Source organism: Trichosurus vulpecula, chromosome 4 (genome assembly GCF_011100635.1).
Source record: "Trichosurus vulpecula isolate mTriVul1 chromosome 4, mTriVul1.pri, whole genome shotgun sequence".
Lineage (NCBI taxonomy): Eukaryota > Metazoa > Chordata > Mammalia > Diprotodontia > Phalangeridae > Trichosurus > Trichosurus vulpecula.
Window position 1 is genome coordinate 407690150 of NC_050576.1, and position 25042 is coordinate 407715191.

Sequence of the window (25042 nt, forward strand, 5' to 3'; positions counted from 1 at the left end):
GTGGAAGCTAGTGACTTTATGAGAAACCAAGATATTGTAAAACAGAATGAAAGGAATGAAAAAATGGAAGACAATGTGAAATATCTCATTGGAAAAACCACTGACCTGGAGAATAGATCCAGGAGAGATATTTAAAAATTATTGGACTACCTGAAAGACATGATCAAAAAAAGAGCCTAGATGTAATCTTTCAAGAAATTATCAAGGAGAACTGCCCTGATATTCTAGAACCAGGGGGTAAAATAAAAAGAATCCACCGATCACCTCCTCAAATAGGTCCCAAAAAGAAAACTCTTAGGAATATTGTCACCAAATTCCAGAGTTTCCAGGTCAAGGAGAAAATACTGCAAGCAGCCAGAAAGAAACAATTTGAGTATTGTGAAAACACAATCAGGATAATACAAGATCTAGCAGCTTCTACATTAAGGGATTGAAGGGCTTGGAATATGATATTCCGGAGGTCAAAGGAGCTAAGATTAAAACCAAGAATCACCTACCCAGCAAAACTGAGTATAAAGCTCCAAGGCAAAGCATGGACTTTCAATAAAATAGAAGAGTTTCTAGCTTTCTCAATGAATAGACCAGAGCTGAATAGAAAATTTGACTTTCAAACACAAGAATCAAGAGAAGCATAAAAAGGTAAATGAGAAAGAGAAATCATAAGGGACTTACTAAAGTTGAACTGTTATGTTTACATCCCTACATGGAAAGATGATGTGTGTAATTCAGGAGACCTTTCTCAGTATTAGGGGAGTTGAAAGGAATATAGACAGAGGGTACAGGATGAGTTGAATATGAAGGGATGATATCTAAAAAATGAAATAAATTTAAGGGATGAGAGAGGAATATATTGAGAGAGGGAGAAAGGGAGAGATAGAATGGGGCAAATTATCTCACATAAAAGTGACAAGAAGAAGCAGTTCTGTTGGAAGGGAAGAGCAGACAGGTGAGGGGGAATGAGCGAATCTTACTCTCATCAGATTCAACTTGAGGAGGGAATAACATACACACTCAATTGGGTATCTTACTCCACAGGAAAGTAAGGGGAAGGGGATAAAAAAAGGGGGGATGATAGAAGGGAGGGCAGATAGGGGGAGGAGGTAATCAAAAGCAAACACCTTTGGAAAGGGACAGGGTCAAGGGAGAAAATTGAATAAAGGGGGACAGGATAGGATGGAGGGAAATATAGTTAGCCTTTTACAACATGAGCATTGTGGAAGTGTTTTGCATAATGATACATGTGTGATCTATGTTGAATTGCTTGCTTTCCTAGGGAGGGTGGGTGGGAAGGGAAGAGAGGAGAGAATTTGGAACTCAAAGTTTTAAAAGCATATGCTTGAAAAAATTAAAAAATATATTTTGCATGCAGCTGGGAAACAAGATATATAGGGAATGGGGAATAGAAATCTATCACACCCTACAAAAAAGTAAGGGGAAGAGGGATGGGGGGAGAATGGGGTGAAAGAGGGGAGGGCTGACTGGGGAACAAGGCAATTAGAATATCTGCCTTCTTGGAGTGGGGGGAGGTTAAAAATGGGGAGACTATTTGTAACTCAAAATCTTGTGGAAATCAATGTTGAAAACTAAAATATTAAATAAAAATATATACAGATAAAAAAATAAAATCTGACTTCAGACACTTAAAAAAATTGTGAGGAGCCTTAGGAATCCTACATATCTACTGTGACTCTTCTAAAGGAAAGAAAAATTAAGGAATGAGTTTAATTCAAATCTTTAAGTTGTTCCCTCACATTGTCATTATTTGACACTACTATTTAAATTGGGTACACTTCCTTCTTTGGCATTTTTTTTTGAAATAGCAAAATGACCACATAAAACAATGGCTACATAAGAAAACGTCTGAATTTAATAGCAGTTATCATCCCAATTTTCAGAAAAAAAAAAAGAACAAAGTGCATACTTTATGTTATTTCCTGGTAAAATTCTAGAAAAGATTATTAAAGGGATTTTAAAGACTGGCTTGTGAATACTTAGAAAGTGAAGAGGCAAACACTAAGAGCAAGGATAGGTTCATTGGTACAAAGTCATACTTGATTAGGTTTACTCATTTCTGACAAACCGTGTAGTTCCTTGGGTAAACAGTATAAACTCCATAAATGTTTTCTATATTGTATATAATTTTAAGGCATAAAGAATACTACTAGTCCAGAAAACAGATCAGGAAATGTCTATAGGTGAAACTATAGTGTGGGTTGGGTATTCATCATTGGCTGTATTTACTAAATCATGTGACTCATTTTTCAATCTCATTTACCAATTTGTATTAGCAAGGCAATAATCACAATATAGACGATAATTGTGAATATGCCTATGTGGTTCTGTATCGCAAGATATAAGACTCTCCATATAGAAGGTAGAAGAAGTAAACCATTTATTCTGACACCAGAGAACCAGGTCCCAAAACCAATAAGTCTGACCCCTTCAGGCAGCAAACAAATTCCAGAACCAGTAAGTTCACTTTATAATATCAGCAAAGAATCTAAAACATGACATCACAGAAGGGAGCCAAGTCATCCCATAACCTTCCTGCCCCCTGCTGGGGCTTTGCCACCAACAATCACTCATAGCACATCTAGCATGTCTGCTCTTTCCCTCAGTTCTAACTGATCTCTCCTCGTTTTCTGTGGCGCTCTTTCCTTTTCCTCTCAGCAAGCTCCTCCCACCACATGTGACTTAGGCTTCCTGCGATGTAAGCAGGTCACATGGCCTATTAATGGATAAGAAAGATCTTCAAATCTAAATTGTTATTACCCAATTATGGATACAGACTTGCTGAAACATTGCTAGTAAATTTAGTATTTCCCTGCTTTCAATCAATTAGTTCTTCAGACTAAAGTATTGCATTTTTATATTTTTAACAAATGATTTCAAAACACATTGAAATTTTTCATTTGGGAGATTTTTAACATGTTAGTAAATTATGTTTCCAAGTTTTTCCAGTATGCAGATGAGAGTTTTCATAGGTGACATGTCATTTGCAGCAACAATATCACATAACAACAGAAATGTTTCCAAGCATCGCTTTTCAAAAAGTTTTTCCCTTCAAAAATGTATTACTTTCTTACTCATTGTTAGAAAACCATCTTTATTTGAGGTCATAAATAAATAGAGAAATAATGTGAACAAGTAACACCAAAAATTATTTCCCAGTGGACAAATAGTCAAATGATATGAAGAATAGCAAATTATTATTGACCAACATAAAAAATTGAACCAACTATCAATAATAAAAGAAAACAAACCAATACAACCCTGAGGTTTCACCTCATATCCAGAAAAATTAACGAAGTTGACAAAATTTGGGAATAGTCAGTGGTGGAGGGGTTACCGAAAGACAGGCACATTGATAAATAGTTTGCAAAGTTATAAATTGCTGCAACTATTTGGGGGGAAAATTTTTTGGAATTATGCTAAGGCAGAGACAAAACCGTTCATACCTTTTGATCCTGAGATCCCACTGCCAGGCAAATAAAATAAGGAGGTCAAAAATAGAAAAGAGAGGATACAAGTTTTTGGAAGACTTTGTTTGTTTTGATAGCACTTTCTAAGTAAATACTTAATGGTGAAATATTTGAATTTTTCCAATACTTGAATATATAGCTGCAAATGTTTTGACACTGTATTGCATAACTCTTCCCCTATCTTTTCTTCAAATGCATGTCGTATTTGTTCTGTGTCTTATTTTGTGAATTTGGGAATTCAGATAAGTTTGCAGAGGTTGAAGTTGAACAGGAGAATCTTTTAAATACCCAAGTGGAACTGGAATCTTCTCAGTTTGGAAGGTTTTCTTGAATAATTAGTCAACTAATCAACAAGCATTTATCAAGTACCTTCTGTGTACAAAGAAGTATTCTGCAATAATTTCAGGTTGATGGAGATAATTCCAAGGATTAGAAAGGTGATTAGTCTCTCATCCATTTCTCAACATTCAGCAGTAAAATACTCAACAAATGTATATATGTGATAGACACAACACTATGTAGGGATGTGGTAGTAAATGCTTAACAACTGCTTCTCCAAAAAGCAGAACAAAATAAATATAGATATATAAATATGCTCAACTTGCTTTTAAAATTTAATCTTCATTGCTGACATTTTCTCAATTATTGTGGCAAATTAAGACAATAACCAAAACAATAAATCAAACCCTGATTTATATAAAGTATTTTCAGATTTCTGAGGTGTAAATGTTTACATTGAAAATTTAACAACCTTCTCTGAGTTGTGCGAGTTGGTTCCCATCCATTTGTAACTGGTGCCACTGAAAGGTGAAAGCAAAATCCAACACAAAACTCACATATGTGGTAAGAAGGATGGAACAAAAGGAAGAGGCTAAGTTGGGAAAGGTTTTAAATGTAAAACAGTTTTGTTTTGATTCTAGGAGTGGTACCTCATGGACACCACTGGACATTATTAAGTAAGAGAGTGACATCGTCAGATTCGTGCTTTAGGAAAATCACTTTGGCAGCTGAGTGGAAGAGGGAGCATGGGTGTGGAACCTGCAGCCTTGAGGCCACATGTGGCCTTCTAGGTCCTTGGGTGCGGCCTTTTGACTGAGTCCAAAGTTTATAGAACAACTCCTTTTATTAAGGGATTTGTTCTGTGAAGTTTGGATTCAGTCAAAAGGCCACACTTGAGGATCTAGAGGGCCATATTTGGCCTCACGGCCACAGGTTCCCCACCCCTGGAGACTTGAGACAGCAATATTGAGCAAAAGGCTATCATAATAGTCCAAGCATGAGGTGATAAAAATCTGCATCTGGGTGGTGACAGTGTGAGTGGGGAGAAAGCGATGTATGCAAGAAATTTTGTGAAGGTAGAAACAAGACTTAGCAATAGATTGGACATGTGGGATGAATATAGGAGAGGAAGTGAAAATGACACCAAAGTTGTGGGCCAAATGGTTCCCTTGATAGTATTAGGGAAGCTTGGAAGAAGGAAGGGTTTTGAAGAAAAGGTAATGAGCTCTCTTTTGGACATTCTGAGTTTGAGATATCTACAGGACATCCAATCTGAGATGTCCAATAGGCAGTTACTGATGTTGGATTGGAGATCAGGAGAGACATTAGGGGTAGGTATGTAGATCTGTGAATCATTTGCCAAAGGATGAAAATTGAACTCATGGGTGCTGATGAGATCATCAAGCAAAATAACATAGATGGAAAAGAGAAGAGGATTCAGGAAAACCCTTGGAAGAAATCCAAGGGTTAACTTAAATGAAGTTGTAGCAAAGAAAAAAGGGAAGCAGCAGTCACACAGGTATGAGAACCAGGAGAGAGTGGTGTCATAAAAACCTAGAAAAGAGAGTGTTTGAAAATTAAATTATGAGGTTACAAAAATAATGCTTCAAAGAAAATAATTACCCCTTATCTTGAAAAAGACAAGGATTACAATAAACCCTAATTAATACAAAATTTCTTTTAGGAAAATAGTTTGTCAAAATGAGGGTGACTTGCAGCTTCAATAGACAATAATTAGTAATAATAATGATGACAATAATAATATGTTTGATTCTTTACTCAGCTTCCTTTCTTCACATAAAAATTTAATATATTAGCAGCACCATGAAGCATGAGAAGTAATAGTAATCAAAATAAGGCACTGGCTGATTAATTTTTTTAAAGGCCACACAGAACTTAGGCACTAAGGAAACAGACAAAAAATGAAACAAATCTCTTCCCTCAAAGAGCTTTCATTTTGTGGGGTAATAATACATGTAAATGATTAAATGTAAATGGAATATATGCAGAACAAATACATGGCAATTTTGGGAAAGAGGGCACTAAACACTAAGGGTGCCAGGTAGAAGGCAGTAGTTGTATTGAATCTTGAAAGAAACAAGAGATTTTAAGAGGTAGAGGTGAGAATAGAATGCATTCCAGGTACAGGATTACACTGAACTCCTTGAGAGCAGAGATTGTCTTTTGCCTTTCTTTGTATCCCCACTACTTAGTATAGTGCCTAAAACATAGTATGCACTTGGCAAATTTTTACTGACTGACTAAGTGACTAAGAGAGGACCAATGCAAAATAATTGACAGAACATGGAGTGTAACATATGGGAGGGAGGCAGAGGAAGAAGGTCAGTTAAGTGAGACCATAGACTTCAGGAAGTGGGGTAATGTACTACGATGGTAGAAAGTGAGGTCATGGCCAGATTACGAAAAGCTTAAAAAGCTAAACAGAATAATTTATATTTGATCTCAGAGGTAATTGGAAGTCACTGGAATTTATTGAATAAATGAGTGGGTTGCCTTGGGAAAAGACAGTGAGTTCTTCATCCCTAGTAGTCTTTAGGAGGAGGCTAGATAACTGATTGTCAATAGTGTATAAAAAAAGATTTATTCTTTGGGAAGAAATTGGACTAGGGCATTTCCAATTCTGCATTTCTGTGATTTGAAGTGCCTCATTTTGGCAATGAAAAAATGACATGTGTGCTATATTAATTATTTTAGTGACAAGGAAAAGACAAGGAAAATTTTGCATTTAATTATTGAGGTTGGAGTAAAGAGATTGCTCACTGCTTTGGAATGATATGATAATGAAAAAAAAGTTGTAACTAAAAAGATAAAGATTATTGCTATCCTTACTACAGTCCCCATCTTACTTTGAACCAAGCCCATCTTTGTCATCACCATCTGGACGAGTAGTTAATAGAGATAAGGTGAAGGAACAGTATAGACTACTAAATACCTTACCCTGTATTCTGTGGAGTGGTCGTTGTCCTTGCCGTTGCTGTTATCACTGTAAGACCTCCTCATTCCTAGCCCCACTGATGGGCCCTATTCATGTCATGGTCATGTCAACTACTAGAAGAGGGCAAAGAAATAAGCATTTACCTCTGCATCACAAGAAGCTGTCCATTTAGCTATACATTTTTCTTTGTGGGTGAAGAGGAGTCGTTTAGTGCTATCCTATTATGAGAGAGAAATAGCGATGGTAAAACATCAGTCAGACAAGACTCTGGTGGGGAAGAGGGAAAAGGAAGAGGAGAACAAAGGGAGGAAACATGTTCCTGACATTTAAGATAACACGGCCTGTTTTACCTGGGTCTCTGTTTCACTTGTCCTTAAGAGATCAAGCCCACAATACCAGGGGCATTATCAGCTATTTCCTCTCAGGTTCACGTGTTACTTGCTGCAGCATGTCCCTTCCCAAGGCAATGAATGAAATCAGCTCTGTACAAAGCAAATCTTGTGCTTCTCTTTTTCTACCTTTATTACTTTGAAGTGATTCATATCCCTACCCAAACCACCACTATATCCTAACACAGATGTATGAAAAAATGTTCAGATTACATAGGGGGTTACTTACTCAAGACCGATGAATATATTTTGTACTGTAGGGAATAATCAAAAAGTTTCTAAATCTGTTCAAGTAGCTACATATGCAAACAGGTATTGCCAGTGGGTTTTTGTGCTTAGAAGTACTTTAGTAAATGTTTATAACATCCTTGCTGCACATATGTTCCTAAGTAATCTTTAAACAAATGAACATGGAGCCTGTAGAAAGATTAGCCATCTATATAGCTCTCAAAACAAATGGTACTTAACATATGGCTGATGTCTTTGTATTGCAGTAACTAGCACAGTATCTTGAATTTAGCAGGTATACCATAAGTATTTGTAGAAATGAATTAATAGGGAAAAACACCGCATTTTTTCTGTTGGGATGTGTTTACCTGTCACATGAAAAAAAATCATTGAGGTGAGTAAATGGTTTTGCTGAAAAACCCGCATATTTTTCTCTAGTTAGATAGACACTGAAAACACTGTGTCTTCTACTATATCAGATGTCAGGAATCTTACAGTCAAATTCAGTGCCCTCTTAGTAGTAGTTGACTCATCTTAGATACCTGCTATCATCTACTCCTGTTTAAAAAATGCTACAACTATTTATTAAATATTTATTATATTCAAGGCACCCTATTTAAGAGGATCCTATTTTGTTTTATCTTTATGTGTCTTATTTTGCATTATGTTTTAATCAGTAAGCCACATGGAAATCTCTTGAAATATGGTGGGATAACATCTTAAGTAAATAATGTTTGCCCATACAAATTAGTTTGCTAATGAAATCAAGTATAGAAAATTGTCATTACTCAATTAAATGAGCTGTGTTTGTAAATACAGGCTGGTTGTTACATATCTAAACATAGTGGATAAAGTAACTGAAAGCCATTTCGTGGACCAAAGATAGGTATAAAAGGAAGGAGTCAGGTCTGAGTCCCAAATCTCCCACTAACTCTGTGTGTGGTGTTGGAGAAATCACTTGACATCCCTCTGACTTATATTCCCCACCTGTAAACTAGAGATAATTATACCTGCCTTGTCTAACTAATGAGGTTGTTAGGAGGATACAAATAGGTAATGAATGTGAGAACACTTTGAAAGATAAATGACTATACATATTCCATGTCATCAATTCATATCTTTCCCCCAGATTTCCCCATACGAATGACCTTATGGTATTTTTTTGTTTTTGGCCATGAGAAGTTTGCTGCAGATCATTTGGGTTACTGACCCCTCCCTCAGTAATGCTTACACCATAGGAAACCATCAAACATTTCTCACGAACCCTCTATGTTTACTCATTTAGTTCAAAACCTGCCTATTCCACCCTCTATCCAATATCCCTAAAGGAACATGTAATAGGTAGAATGTTAGATTCTTAGAGGGAAAGAAGGCATAATGCTATGCATAGATGGATACTGCTGGCATATAATGATAGGAGCATGGCAGGCAAGAACAACATTAATGTAAAACAAAATTCTTTTAAGTTGCTAAGAAATCTGGCTGGAGGTGGGCAAGAGTTCACAATGAAGAGTTTATGTAAGAGAAAAATTAGTTGACATAAATTAAGTATGGATTAATTACTTTAAATGACTTGGCATCTCTTAGGAAAACTAAATTAGAGATACAGTCATGATAATGAAACAAATTCATCTAATGAAGTATATGAAAACTACTGAAAAACATGAACCTAATAATGAAACATGAGTAAAATCAGTTTAACATTGCTATGGATGATTAGTGTTTATTTTACTTTGAGTAAAACTTGTAATATACATATATGTGTATATATACATATATACATACATATGTAATTCATATTTAACTCATCAATTATTTTTTCTTTTACATGAACATTTCTTTTCATTTATGTTATCAGAACTATTCTGTCCAGATTGCTTAGCAATGTTTAAGTATTCACTATAAATGCCACTCTAAAACAACTGCAAGGGGAATTTTCCAATGTGATCTCTGTTCCACACTCCCAAGTTATTCTACAGAGTTGACCAGATGAGTACATGTTCATTTCTAAACCTATGGTCCTGAGATCCTCTGAGTACCCCCAAGGTAGAAAGCATTAAGTGGAAAACTTTCTGAAAAATCCCAGCAACATAATAGGTAAAACTGGATTCTGTTTTAAAAAGTAAAGCAATACGCATTCTACCTCTTTGTCTTAACTTTTGTTTCTTACTTTTTAATAAGGCATCCCCTTGTATGGGTGATTGTTTTTAAACTAATAGACCATGACAAAGGGTCTTAACTTGGAATCCAGGGATCTGTAGACAGTCTTCAGGTGTTCTATTAACTTAGATTTTTATTTTCACTAACATCTAACTGAAATTTAGCATTTCTTTCAGTTGTGAATATAAGCAACCAAATATTATTCTGAGAAAGGTCTATAGGCCTCAAGGGTCCATGACACAAAAAAAGGTTAAGAATCCTCGGTCTATAAGAACCAGGAAGCCATGTGAAACTATCTTTGAATCATAAAAATTGCCAATTCTCTTACCTACTTGCTCCTTTTCTCAACATATCAGGTTTTCCACATCACATTCCAGGAAAATGCGATGCTATTATACATGCTTTAGATTTCTGAATGTTTGTGAAATAATCAAGAAGCATGAAATTCTGAAGCAAATATTTTGAGTCATTTGTGGAAGATGATTTTTATTTCCTTCTTCCCTTAATGTTAATTATTTACACCCCATCAGGAACATAGCTAATTTATTTACTACTTTTGTACAACAGAATTTCTCACTTGCATAATCCACAATTAAATGTAAATTGGAAGTGGAGGCTCCACTGATGAGTGCCACAACATCATGATTGTAAGGAAAAATATAAAAACAATGTAGTGTGATTCTGTCAATCAAAAGAATGGGAGGCCTCCTGTCTTACTAGCAGACATTCCTTCTCAGTGGCCTCATCTCCTGGGTGATGCCTACTAAAAAGTGCTCAACACAAAATAATAGTAACAGTCTCAAAGTCCTTTATGCAGATTTTCTGTTTGATGAGGTGGAATATATTAGCACCCAGAACATTAGAAAGCATGTCTTTTTCTTCTGTCTTATTGCCTATTTGTTTGACCCCCCCTTTAAGTGATTTAACCTTTCTGTACAGTCAGCTCTCCAGTATTCATGAATTGATCCTCCAGTTTGTGGTTTATCTAGGATTGTTCCTTTCCCACCTTCCTACTTTACTTGTAAGTCATTAAATGGATAATTAGGAAGTGAGTCACTTGTATCTAATAATTATTTCTTAAGAAATCCTGACAGGCAATTTTTATGTAACTTTTCAAAATCTTTATTATTTTATAGTAAATGCTAGAATCTTCTTGCCAATATTTTTTAAAAAATTCTTTTTGCCTTCTTTTTAATTAAAGAATCATGATTTTTAAACATAAGAATACTCACATCTGAAATTTTAAAGTTGCTTACCTTTATTGAATGTTGCCTGTGTTCCCCACTTGCCATTTGTCAATGAAAGCAAAAGCACTTCTGTGTAATTTCACAAAAGCAAAATAAACTATATTGCAAAGCGTACTAGGACTTAGGTAAAAAGTGTGTGTGTGTGTGTGTGTGTGTGTGTGTGTGCGCGTGCTATTATGTGTCTGTAGAAGCCCCAGTAGCAGTTATGGTAGTATTGGTACAAGTACTGGTAGTGGGTGTAGTACTAGTAAGTAGATTGTAGTAGTAGTGGTAGTGGTGAAATGAAGGATTATTTTACCTAGTTCTTTCTTTCTTTTATATTATTCTAGCAGGTAGCTTAACCCCTTGCCTTTATAAGTTTCCTGACCATGCCTTGAGTCATGGTTTTCCTCCCATGCATCAGCCTCTCCTGGGAGATGACCCCACGGCCATTGACTTTAAGCAAGAATTCCATCGAAAAAGCAAATCAGTTGAAGAACCAACCGACATGGATTCTCCTGAAATCCAAGAACTAGAAAAGTTTGCCAATGAGTTCAAATTGAGGAGAATTAAATTAGGTATGTGTTTGCTATGAATCATAGTTATGTCATAGAGTTCCATCAAGTTTTAATATCCATACATAAGTGTGGAGGGCCAGGGAATATAATTCTACAATCCTACCATAGGTTAAAGAGTTAAACAAACCCTCTTTACACCATCTTGCAGTGTAACCATCAGGGTACACACATGAATGTCCTGACTGATTCAGCTCTAAAAAAGCACTAACAATTCAGAAAGAAATAAAAATGCCAGGTTCTCTATAGGCTGTATATACTCCAAAATAATTACCTGCTTCTTAACGTTGATGATGAAATGTGCCAAAATAGTGGCAAATTTGAGATCATTAATGATTACAGAGCAGGAAATAGTGTTGTGAACCTCATGGGCAGGTTAAGCAAGTGTTGTATAATCAACCTCAGAGCTGATTTTATATGGAAAGAGCTGGAAAATTATTGCAAAAATATGTACTATCCTGTCTGTTATGGCATCATGATCATAAAGATGGAAAATGAAAAAAAAATAAGAGGAAAGATTCTGAGATGCTTTTTTCTAAGGGAGGGAAGGAAACATGCAAACAAAAAAAAAGTTCCAATGGGTCCTACATGCTGACATGTTTGTGGTAGCCTAAGTTTAAAGTTGGTTAAAATACCAACATTTCTTCTGCCTTCCTCACCTGGAGATTTATTGGGGTACAGAGGGAGTTACAACCATTCCAATATTTTAATCCTAAAAGTAGCCATAACAATTTTCAATGTAGACTATTTTCAAAATAGAAAAAAAAAGATTGTTCATATCATCATAATGGTTGTTCATATTCTATAATATCATTCTCCTTTTTGAATGGACAATTATTTATTTCATGTTGACATTCATTGTAGTGAATCATAAGAATTCAATTTTTTGCCTCAGGCACAAAAATATTATGTAATTACAGAGAATTGTGAATATAAACAGCACCTGGCATCTAAACAATATAGAGTTTCAGTTTTCCATTTATATGAACTGCTGATATTGTTCATCTGCTTTTCATGCTTTATCTTATTTATGTACTTGGAGTACAAAGTGGTTCTGGATCATTTTTGTGACTCCATCCCTCTTGATAAGAAATCAAAAATAATTTCCAATGAATGGAATAAATATTCTCATCTATAGCCTGTGTTTCCTAATGAGCATGTTACATAAAGGAAATAAGAGATACTTTCTAGTCCTTATTGGTACCAAACAATTCAATTTTAAACTTCCTGATTGAGAAATTAATTTTTCTACATCATTTCATCAAAGTAGAAAACAAATACTTACTTTATTGGGTATCATGAATATTACCCAACATAATATTATCATGATATGTTAACCAGGTTAACCAATATATTAATCGATCCAAAACAAGATCTTTGGCTTAAGATGTCTTTGTGAAAGCCTAGTATTCTGTTTACCTGAATAATACAAATGGCAGGTACAGCAAGGGAAAATTTTTTCCCTTGTAGTGGAGAAAAATTATTTCATTTACTGGTTGCATACAGCTTGATACTTTCAAAAGAGAATCAATGATTTCTGGTTGTACTTTTCATTTCCTGTACCTCTCAAACACTTGTTGGAGCCTGTTAAATAATCAAAATTACCATTAATTTTTAATTGCTAACATAATTAATAAACAACATTTAATAATAGACAAAGGAAGATTATTGAAGATTTTTACCAATGACCAGTGTAAAGAAATACCTCTACTGTGAGGGGAAGGAAGGGGAAGCCAACCTAGAGTTTTAAAAAATATTAATAACTATTTCAATATAATTGGTTTCACTTGAAATCTTATCTATTTTTATGCATTTAATGATAATAATTATTATAGTAATCATTAGAATTTGTATAACACTTTAAGATTTGCAAAGTTCTTTACAAATATTAACTCATTTTATGTGAAGTAGGGACCATAATTGTTCCCATTTTACAGATGAAGAAACTAAGGCAAACAGAAGCATACAAAGGTTAAGTGACTGACTCAGGGTAGCAGGTGTGTGAGGCTGTATTCAAACTCAGAATAAAATCAACAACAATATAATAAAAATAAAATTATTCTCATAAGAGGTCCATAGACTCCACCTGTCTTGAAAAGGAGTCCATGACACACACAAAAAGGTTCAGAACTCCTGCTAGTAAAATAATGTTACTGTTGCTGTCATTGTCCTTCTTACTGTTGTTCATTTACAGGCTACACCCAGACAAATGTTGGGGAGGCCCTGGCTGCAGTGCACGGCTCTGAATTCAGTCAAACAACTATTTGCCGATTTGAAAACCTGCAGCTCAGTTTTAAAAATGCTTGCAAACTAAAATCAATATTATCCAAATGGCTGGATGAAGCTGAGCAAGTAGGAGGTACCACAGCTACATTTCTGCAGTTTCTAGAGTTTTAAGCGTATCAATAACTCCTTTGTGGGAAGATTAATGATAAATGAAGAACTTTCCCCCCTTCTGTAATGTTAAAAGAGATTTTTTAAATGGGCATTCAGCTACCTCAGATTCTCTCCTTAGAAACAAAGAACTCAAGTATAGAAATAAATGTTTTAAAGGAAAACAGCATTTAGCAATGAATGAATAAACTTCTTGGAAGAAAAATATTAAAGAAAAATGATAGTAGGTAAGGAGGTGAAATTGAAACTCATTTAGATAGTTTCTCCTCTCCTTTGTAAGTGTAATGTATGAATACGATAATATATGAATCTGTTCTTAACTTGATATTAGTTAAAGCGTTACACAATGCAAATCTCCCAAGTAAAAATAGAGTTGCTTTTGAGGCAGCTAACTATTAAATTGCTAAAATAACTCTCACATTAATGGTTAAAAGGATCATGAAGTGAGAGTAGGGTATAAAGACCTAGAATTTAAGAACATAGTTTTGTATCTTAGAGCACTACGTAAATTGCTAAAATAGAAAATAATTGCTGTAAAGTTTATCACTTTAATAATTTTCCTAGTAATTTTATTCAATATTAAATTAGTTACTTGCATAGACACCAGAACATTTAAAGAAAATATTATAAGGTTTGATTCTATAATGTTTTAAAGAAATTGAATGTCATAAATAGTTGTCCTCTCTGTGTGTATTCTTCTTTGTTTTCCATAAATATAGCTTTATACAACGATAAAGTGGGGGCAAATGAACGGAAAAGGAAAAGGCGAACAACCATAAGGTAATTATCCAATTGAGACGTTAAAGTTGCCAATAAAATGCAGTAGTTTATTAGAGGGTAAAATATATTTATTTGCCAAGTGCAGTTACCTTCTTTGTGGGCTTGAGCCTTTAGCTGAGTTGCCACCACTTCTTCACAAGAAAAGGAATACTCTCAGGAGTTTCTTATTTAGCTTGGGCCTCAAAGGCTAACTTTCAGCTCTTTTAGAAAGGTTTAACCTTACATGGTCATCTGACTAGGGAAAAGCATTTCTTTCCTCCAAAAGTCAACCAGGCAGGCAATAAACATTTATTAGGCTATGTGTGAAACACTGCTAAGCACCCAGCACACACACACAGCAGACCTCAGGTGGCTCACAGTCTAATAGAGAAGTGAAAAGTTTGTTGGCTCTATATTTTGGAACACAAAGCAGCCAACCTGCTACCTAGAGACCATAAAGACTTTGTCTCTGGACTCCTTCCTCCTCCTGGCAGAATACATATGCTTGTTCCAAAGCCTTGATTTCACTTAGGGCTAGAAAATCTTTAATTCCAGTGGATTTGAGATAGTCCACTTATGTTCCCAGTTAAACCATTTAAAAAAATACATGACAACAAACTTCAAAGAATTATGTGGGTCTGATGTACTACAGTTCAGCGCCCCAAGATCCTCTAGGCCTCACAAGCAAATAAAAGTAAGAAGTAAAACAAACAGACAACAACAAAAAGAGGCCAGGCTGCTTTAAGATTACTGTTCATGCTCCAGTTTCTCTTTTCTAGATTCTTGATTTCACACTGAGGTGTGACTGGCCACAAACCCCTCATTCTTGGAGTTACCCTGCAATCAGAGCACAGACTTAGAGGTGAACTTTACAGATCACCTACTCCAACCTTCTCACTTTGCAAATGGAAACTGAGGCCCAGAGTGTTCACATGTTCCTTCCAGGGTCACACAGGGGAAGATCTGAGATACAAACACAGATAAAAGAAGCGTTGCTGGATAGGATTTTTTTCCTGTTTATATTTCTCAAATCACTATATCTTCCAAATGCTTTAGATTGGTATAAATGTTTGACTGAAAATTCAGTAGTCTCTAAATAAAAGGGCCTAGAAATTTATTTCTCTTGTGAAGAATGTAGTGCCCTCTCCTGGTATAAAAAAAGGAAACCAGTGATCTGTAATTCCCTTGCTCTCTTGCTGGGTTTGCATAGTAAAGAGAAGTCCATTTTTGGCTATAATACTATTACAAACCTTTAAGATTTTAGATGAGCATATTAAGAAGGGTTCTAGCATTCCAAATATTTTCAAATTCTTAAAAATTATTTTCAGATCCTTTTTAGGAATTTAGCACCAAAAGGAATAGATATTTTGATCTGCCAATTCTCATTTAAATGAGACTATTTTATTTTTTCCAGCATTGCTGCCAAGGAAGCTCTCGAAAGATATTTTGGAGGACAAAGCAAACCCTCTTCTCAAGAGATTATGCGGATGGCTGAGGGCTTGAATCTGGAGAAAGAAGTAGTGAGAGTTTGGTTTTGCAACAGAAGACAGAGAGAAAAAAGAGTGAAAACAAGTTTACACCAGAGTTCATTTCCCTCTATTGTTAAGTAGCATCAGGAGTATAGATGAGATGTGCCATCTTAGAGAAGTGGATCTCTCTGTCATTCATTTTCCCTGCCAAAATTTAGAAAGTTGCTTCTTCCCAAACATAATTGTGGAAAGTAAATTATTATATTGTCTAATTTATTTCTTTAAAATCATTCAAAACTTGTTATAAAATTATATTTTCACTTAAAATATTTATGTTCATAAGACATGATACATTTTAAGCAAAACTTGGCCATTTATGGGAATAATGTGACATTCACACATGGAGACATATTAGTGTACAGGTTTGTTTTCACACAGGCTGCTTAGCATGTCTTTATTTCTAAGCTTCTGAGGTATCAGATAAACAATGAAAGGCTATTACCAACAAGGAAGAGTGATAAAAAAAATTTTTTTTAACTAGAGTGTCAGTTACATTTCTATTATCAATTCCTATAGTTTATTTGAATCAAAATTTGTGCACTTCTTTAAAGATTCAGTCGTGATGAGCAGTGAACAGTTATGTTTCAAATTTCTTCAAATGTGTTAGAATTTTCATATTAGCTAGGATGAAAGTCAATATTTTCATCTGCTAATACCCCTAATTAAGGCATGAGGTGTATTAACATTCAAGAACTCTAAACAAAACTCTGCTTTATGAATTTACTAGTTATTCTTTCCAGACATTAAAATCTTTGGAGATTAACTATAGCACATTCATCCCGTATATCCATCTGAATAGACAACCTCTGTTAGCTGTGGCTATATGCTTGTTTACTGTTATAACCTATTCTGTTACAAACCCAGCCTGCCCTTCTGATTTCCTCTGAGATGGTGTCTTCTCATAAAAGGCCAACATTAGCAGCTTACACTGCAATGAAAAGCAATGAAAAGGCTAGGTTTGCCCAATGTTTTTCTTTCAACTCATAGGCACGTAGTTGGGTAGAACTTATTTAATTTTCAAGAACGAACTATTTGAAACTTGGAAATAGTGGCAGACTGTCATGACAAATAAATCCACAAAGTAACATTTTGCTTTTTATGGGTGTGGTGTGTTTGCCTGCATTATTTTATATAAATGTGTATTTAAGTATATATTTTCTTAGTTGTAATTTAAGCGTACTTACTAAATAAACCATACCCTCCGCAGTCTCATGCTTTTTAAAGTCCGTGCTAATAGACCAAATCCTGAAAGTACTAGCAGTTATCCTCAGGGGAAGTAACTTGACAATTTTCTTTCATTTTTCCTTTCCTTAGACTAAGGGTTCCTTAGGAGCAGGAACTGTAGTTTATAATCCCTCATATTCCCAGAACTTAGCACAGTGCCTCCCACATAGGCATTTAATAAATATTTGTTAACTGATTTTTTTAAAACAACCCCTCCCCAACCTTTCCTCTTGCGGTTTCGTCTTCCATGCCAATGTGATTGCCCCTGCTCTGTATGCTATCTGACACTCCAAATGTGCTTTGGTTTTATTTCAACATATAGGGACTCTCAAAAGTCTCAGTGCAGGTCCAGCATTAAGATTTTTGGGATGCTAAACTGAAGTCAGATGAGCTAGATCCAACTCTTGGTTTTGCCATACTACTTATGTGACTCAGGGTAAGTCATAATCTGGTTACAAAGTAGGGGTAATGCCCTGCCTATTCATGAAACTGTTAGGATTAAATGAAATAACTTAAGTGAAAGTCTCTTGTAAACTGGAAAATATAAAATTTCAGTAGCTAGTGAAAGGATGAGTGGTTTTGTTTTTGTCTTTGCATCCCAAATATCCAGTAAAGTGTCTGGCACATAGAAAATGCTTAATAAATTATTGATGAATTGAATTAAGCAAATGTAAGGTAGGAATTATCATAAGCATTCAACCAATTAAAAGTTCTAGTCCCTTTTTGCTTTTGCATAAGGTATTGTGAATGGGTAGGCAGCAATTTGAAAAAAAAAAAAACAAACAAAACTTGGCAGTTTAGGCAGACAGCAAGCTCAATCTAGATCAACAGTGTGATATGGAAGGTCAGACGTGCACAACCGGGTAGTAGGTAGGGGCCAAAATTAAAACAGGCTGACCTTCTTTGTGCAGAGGATTGGTTAGACTAGAGACAGACTGACAATAGTTGGTTGCTGCAGGTCATGCGACAAACAGGAGCATGTGCAGTGGCAACCCTACACTTTTCACCCGCCATTGGAAATCCTTTGGCGGGTTGCGAGTGACCCATGGGCCACATGTTGTGTAGGCCTGTGATAGCGGATAACGTCAATGCAATCTTATACTCTATCACTATGTCTAGGATTGTGAGATCACATTATCCCTCCGTCCTAGTCTTTCTGCATGTAAAATACTGGGCCCAGTTCTGAGCACCATATTTTAGCAGGGTATTGATAAGCTGTAGCATGTTTAGAGAGGGCAATTAGGATGGTGAAAGGCCTTTAGTTTAGGGGACCATTTTCCACCCTTTTCCCTGCTTTGAGAGTTTAAATACTATTTTTTTTCCTCTACTGTTTCTCTCAAGGGGAATTTCCTACATTATAACACAGAGAGTATAAAAAATTGTAATTTTTAAATTTTTTTGACTTTCATTCTTTTAAAAAAAATATAGCTTGAATATAAAGTGTCTTTGGCAACTGAATACTTTTAAGAAAGATTGTTAAATATTGAATTTACTTTTTTGGATAATTATATATATAGTGTTATTTATATATTTATACAGACTATTGAATATTTAATTTAAATCTTTTTTTTGCTGGATTTTTTCTATGTCCATCAATTTTGGCACGGAATTTTATTTTGAAGGATACTTTTATTTATGGTTATATTATATTTTATCTCTTATCATTTAAATCCAAGTGATTTTTGTTCTGAATATTATTTTATATTTGTCATTGAATTTAAAACAATATCTTGAGATTCAGTTTCCATTGATAACCTCTCCAATACTCTATTGCATATGAACAATAACACTTTGTATTTGATAATGCCAAAATGAATACTGTTATATAGTTGCCTATTTGATATACAAGCAGAATGCCTTTGGAATTATAGCTGTTTCTCTGCATGTTTGCCTTGATGAAAGCCATTTGCTGGCACTTGTTATTGCTGCTGAGTTGCATGTGGTATTGTTGGCTAAATTACCTGGGTGCAAAGTTCTTTGGTTATGTTAAATACTGTCCTTGTGCATTAGCCTTAGTTTGGAAAGCACTGTGATATTTTTGAACTAGGAATCCATAGGAGTCTCCTGATTCTGGTGGTGGACCCAGAGATTGGAAACAGGGGCATTATAAGGACATTGAAAAGAAAGGTCAAAGAATTGGTAGAATGAAAAGTAATTCTTAGTGAGGTCAGGGGGAGAGAAACAATTCAACACTCTGAACTACCTGATCTGTTGAGTCATTCAAAGGTTACCACATACAATGACAGCAGATGGTAATATTTTGAAATAGATCCATTTACTTTCTAAGTGTAAGAATTACTTAAGAGGATAGAGGCTGTAATAAAAGCAAAATGGGGCTGGAAGTAAGGAGAATAAAGTCAAACCATGAAAAAAAGAACTCATCTGTAAAATGGAATATGCTAGTTCCATTATAGCAGAGTCACACTTAGCAAAACCTGAGTATAAATGTATTCTTCCAGAGAGGTATCCTAAGTCCAACCTGGCAATCATTTTAGTATTCCATATTAAATCTAGAATCAACTATAAACTCCTTTGTTTGACATTTAAGGATCTTCACAGTCTAGTCCCTTCCTACTCTTCCAATTTTCTTATATTTTGTTCTCTTCTACCTATGATATTGACCTACTTGCAGTTCCTAAAGTATAAGCTCCATCTCCAGTTGTGTCTTTGCACTAATTATCCCCATGCCTTCTCTTAGTTTCTCTGACCTCTTTCAAAATTTAGCTCAAATCCCACTTGCCCTGTGCCTTTCCTGCTTTCCCCCAGATCCTAAAACTTTCCCCTCATATTTCCCATTTATTCTATTTGTATCTACCTACCTGTTTCCTTGAGAATGTAAGCAACTTGGAGGCAGAGGCTCTATTTTGGCTCTGCTTGCTGACTTGGTGAAGTACCCTGGGAAGCTTGGTTCACACCTATGATAGACCCATTACTGAATTGACAGGTTTCTGACTCAGAGAAAGGGAACATGTTGATGAAATATATTAAGAGAGGATTAGAGAATGGAGACTTGGTCTTGTTCCAGCAGTTTCTCCTACGAGAATAGGGGTAATTCAGTCACTCCCTGCTGGATTATCTAAATAAGCAAAGTAATAAGCCAAGGAAAGGGAAAATAAAACTGCAGCCACTCTGAGTCTTCAAGTCAGTCTCTTGGAAAGTATCTTGTATCATTGTTATTCATTGATGCTGCTGCTGGGGTGCCACTTGCTCTCCCCAGCTCTCTTTACATCACTCTCCAAAAAGATTTAAAAACTGTTGCTGCAATGGAAACCTCCACCTTCCTGTTCCAATGCCCCAATAACTTTTCTTCCCAAGTCAGGAAGAAACAGAACTCCTAAGAGTTTAGTTTCATTCCCAAGGCAGCCAGTCCAAGTGTTGCCAGAATGACCATTCTATGAGGATTGGTTGAGAGAACTGGTATCATTTAGCATGGAAAATGTAACTCTTGGCTAGGGAAGCGGTGGGCATGATAGCTGTCTTCAACTATCTCAGTCTGTTACATAGGAAAGGCATAGCTCTGTTTGGCTGAAAAGAGATTAACTAGAAACAATGGGGAAAAGTTGCAAATAGGCTAATTTAGAGTTGATGTAAGCAAAAACTTCCAAATCATGAGAGCTATCTAAAAGTGGAATAGGCTATGTAGGAGGTACTGTGTTCTCCTTACCAGTGGCTTCAAGTAAAAGTTGAATGACCACTAGATACGTGCTAGAAAGGATTCCTGTACTTGAATGTGTTAGGCTATCTGGCTTTGAATGAAATTTCCAACTCAGATTCTGCCAATGCACTTGATATAAGTAGCTGACATTTATGTGGTGTTTTAAAATTTGCAAAGCAATTTATATTCATATCTCAAGTAATCCTTACAACAAATGTGTAAGGCAGGTATATTCTACACTATTAGCATTTTACAAAGAGAAAACTGAAGCTTAGAGGTTAAGTGACTTGTTTGTGGTCACACAATAAGTATCAGAGAGGGAATTCTAATCTAGATATTCCTGGCTTCAAATTCATAGTTCTTTCCATTATACCACATTGCCTCTACTTGTATTTATTTTCATTTTCTTTACCTAGGGAAAATGGAGATGGGTTTAGAAGGTGACATATCAGTTTGCAGTAGTCAATGCTTTCCAGGGTCAAGAATAGTAAGATAAGGTGAACATTATGTATGGAAGCATAAACAAAAGCATGATTTATTCATTGAAAAATTGGGAAGAGAACAATTATTCCATGTTGAAAGAAGGGAACAAAGAAAAGTAATGAAGATATAAAAGGATTAAGAGTTAAGGAGGATCAAGGAGGATTATGGAATAGGATCTGAAGAGGAAGACTTGAGAAGGAAAGGGATAAAGTACTTTTCAAGGCAAGATAAATAAGACAAAGTAGAATAATTTGAGGGTAAAGCAAATTGACAGGATTGATTGGTGAGTTTGACAAATAAGTAAAACAAAGAAAAGGTTGGTTCAAGAAAGAAAAGAGGTTGGGTGTGTGTGGACTTGAAATTAAGGAAAGAAGTTTGAATGGGATGGTCATTATTAAGAGGCAGGTGATAACTAGCTGTAAAATTAAAGTTGAGATGTAAATAAATACCCTTGCAGTAGTTAAAAAACAGTCTGAAAATCTCAACCTAAGAGCAAAGGGGAAATTGGCAGTGAATTGTATCTAATATATGATGTTTGAATTTCCACCAGTCAACTGACTATCTGTATTCCAAAGATGGACTGATACTCTTTCTGAAGCCAAGCTAAAGGCACTCAAAGAAGGATGTTAAAGATAATGAAGCATTCCTAATAAAATAAAGAGGAGATAAATGAATTGGGGATGCAACTAAAAAAGCTAGAAAAAGAATAAATTAAAAATCCCCAATTAAATACCAAATTAGAAATACTGAAAAGCAAAGGAGAGATTAATAAAATTGAAATCAAGAAAATTCTAAGTAAATAAAACTAAGAGCTGACTTTATGAAAAAAAAACAATAAAACTGATAAATCTTTGGTTAATTTGATTTTAAAAAAAGAAGAAAACCAAATTACCAGTATCAAAAATGAATTCCTCCAATGAAGAGGAAATTAAAATAATAGGAGCTATTGTGTCCAACTGTATGCCAATAAATTTGACAATCTTAGTGAAATGGATGAATATTTACAAAAATATAAATTGCCCAGATTAACATAAGAGTAAATAAAATACTTAAATAGCCTCATTTCAGAAAAAGAAATTGAACAAACCATCAATGAACTCACTAAGAAAAAATCTCCAGGGCTAGACAGATTTATAAATGAATTCTATCAAACATTTAGAGAACAATTAATTCCAATACTCTATAGACTATTTGGGAAAATAGGTGAAGAAGCAGTTCTATCAAATTCTTTTTATGATACAAACATGGTAGTGATACCTAAACCGGAAAGAGCTAAAACAGAGAAAGAAAACTATAGACCAATTTCCCTAATGAATATAGATGCAAAAATTTTAAATAAAATATCAGCAAAAAGATTACAGCAGCTTATCACGAGAATAATACACTACAAACAGGTAGGATTTATACCAGGAATGCAGGGCTGATTCAGTATTAGAAAAACTATCAGCATCATTGACCATATCGATAACAAAACAGAAACCATGATTATTCAATAGATGCAAAAAAAAAAAGCTTTTGACAAAATACAACACCCATTTATATTAAAAACACTAGAAAGCATAGGAATAACTAGAGTCTTCCTTAAAATGATAAATAGCATCTACCTTAAACTATCAGCAAGCATTATATGTAATGGGGATAAGCTAGATGTATTTCCAATAATATTGGGGAGTGAAACAAGGATGTCTATTATCACCCCTATTATTCAATTTGGTACTAGAAATGCTAGCTTTAGCAATAAAAGAAGAAAAAGAAATTGAAGGAATTATAATAGGAAAGAAGAAACAAAGCTATTACTCTTCACAGATGACATGGTGATATTCTTACAGAATCAAGTAAAAAACTACTTGAAATAATAAACAACTTTAGCAAAGTTGCAGGATATAAAATAAACCCACAAAATATATATTTGACGGTCTTCCTGGAGAGGAGAGAGCTGGAAGCTTTGAGGAGGAAGCAGTTACTTGTCTTCCAAGGAATACTATAGAAACACACTATCAACTGAGAAATCGTTCAGTAAGGGTCAAGGGAAGAAAAAGTAAGAGGAATTGTTGATTCCCTGCTCATGGCTACTGAGACAGCTATTTGTTGAACAAATAAGAGTAAAGATCTATTGTTTTTCCAGGTTACATATTCAAGATATGACAGCGATTTCCTAACACTTACCAAAATGGATGCCTGCTGACTATATGAGCACACATGATAGTCTTGGGTAAGAAAGACTGAAGACTCCAGGGGTACAGGTTGCATTTCCTCACTGTTGCACAGTTGAAGCAAGGATGTTGAAGAGAAAAAATGATGTAAGAAGTGGATAGCTGGTTAAGAAGGTAGTGAATTAGGTTTGCAGGGGGAAAGGGTGGGGGGAGAGCAGGGAACAAGCATTTATTAAGTACCTAGTGTGTGCTAGGCACTATGCTTTGTGCTTTTCAAATACTGCCTTATCAGATTTGGACTTTTTGACCAGAGCTTAAAATATAAGGATGACAGTTTCCTGGACAGAGATGGTATACATTTAACAAAAACTGGTAAGAATGTACTTGATGGATGTGGTTGATGGAGAGAGTACCTATGTAACCCCAAAACTAGATTACATAGAAAGCAATTAGACTAAGACCAATAGTTCAGACACCCAAAACTTCTATACACAAATTTCTAAAATTCAGGTAACAAGCAAAAAGTCCCAACATAAGAAGTCAAATTTGACTTTTATGGGTATCATTGAGAATGCACGGAATGAAACGTGACTAGACAATGGTTGTAGGTGGGTAAATTTCATTGAAAAGAAATAGGATGGATAAAATGATAGTTAGGATAACATCATTTATTAAATATATTTATATTAGGAAATCCAAGAGCCAGAGGAAGTACACATAATATTTAGGTGAAGGTCAGTAAGAGAAATGTGATTTTGTCACTGGAGTCAGCTAGGTGGTAAGGTAGAGAGGGTGCTAGACACAGTCAAGAAAAACTGAGTTCAAACTTTACTTCAAAAACTTACTAGAGCCTGATTAAGTCATTTAACCTCTTCTGGCACATTTTTCCTTATCTACGAAATGGGGGTGATGATGTTAATAATAATAAAAGCATTTACCTCCCTTGATTCATGTATATGTGAAGTGCTTTGAAAACCTTTAAAGTGCTATATAAATACTAGTTGCTACTATTACTATACCACCTGAACAAAGACAAATACAGAGCTTGAGAAATATCACAGGCCTGGCACAAAGGAATGGTACTGTAGTGATGAGGGACTTCAATTACCCGGAAACCTTCTGAAATGCTATCAAAAGCAGAGCACCTGAGAACTTCTTGACTTAACTTAGTGACAACTTCCTACTTCAAAAGATTGAGGAATCAAAAAGGAGAATTTATATTCTGGACCTGATTTTGAGCAACAAGTACAGAATTAGTGGTTTGGACAGAAAGAATGGAATCCTCTGAGGGAAATGAGCATTCCCACAAAGGATTTATGAAAGAGGAGGGGTAATTTGGACATAATCTGATAAGCACCATAGATTTCGAGAAAGCAGGTTTCAAAAGGTTCAGAAGGAAATGTAGGATCCTGAGGACTAAAGTTCAGCAGGAGCCATTAGTCCAGAAGAGATTTAAAATTCAATAATGAAGGAAGTAATGCCAATGGAGGGGAAAAATAGGATTTGTCTTAACAGACCAACACAGATAAACTGGGAACTCACAAACCAAC

The 25042-nt window shown here is 35.2% G+C and overlaps 1 protein-coding gene across 2 annotated transcripts in view; it reads left to right on the forward strand.

Moving 5' to 3' along the window:
* The window catches only part of POU1F1 (POU class 1 homeobox 1), a 33048-nt gene extending 16407 nt beyond the window's left edge, over positions 1-16641 (forward strand). For both annotated transcript variants that reach the window (XM_036757363.1, XM_036757362.1), the window contains 4 exons: positions 11074-11298; positions 13490-13654; positions 14409-14469; positions 15863-16641. In XM_036757363.1, the coding sequence (XP_036613258.1) occupies positions 11074-11298; positions 13490-13654; positions 14409-14469; positions 15863-16058 (647 nt within the window). In that variant the 3' untranslated portion in view covers positions 16059-16641. The remainder of the gene's footprint in view (positions 1-11073; positions 11299-13489; positions 13655-14408; positions 14470-15862) is intronic.
* Positions 16642-25042: the final 8401 nt, after the last annotated feature.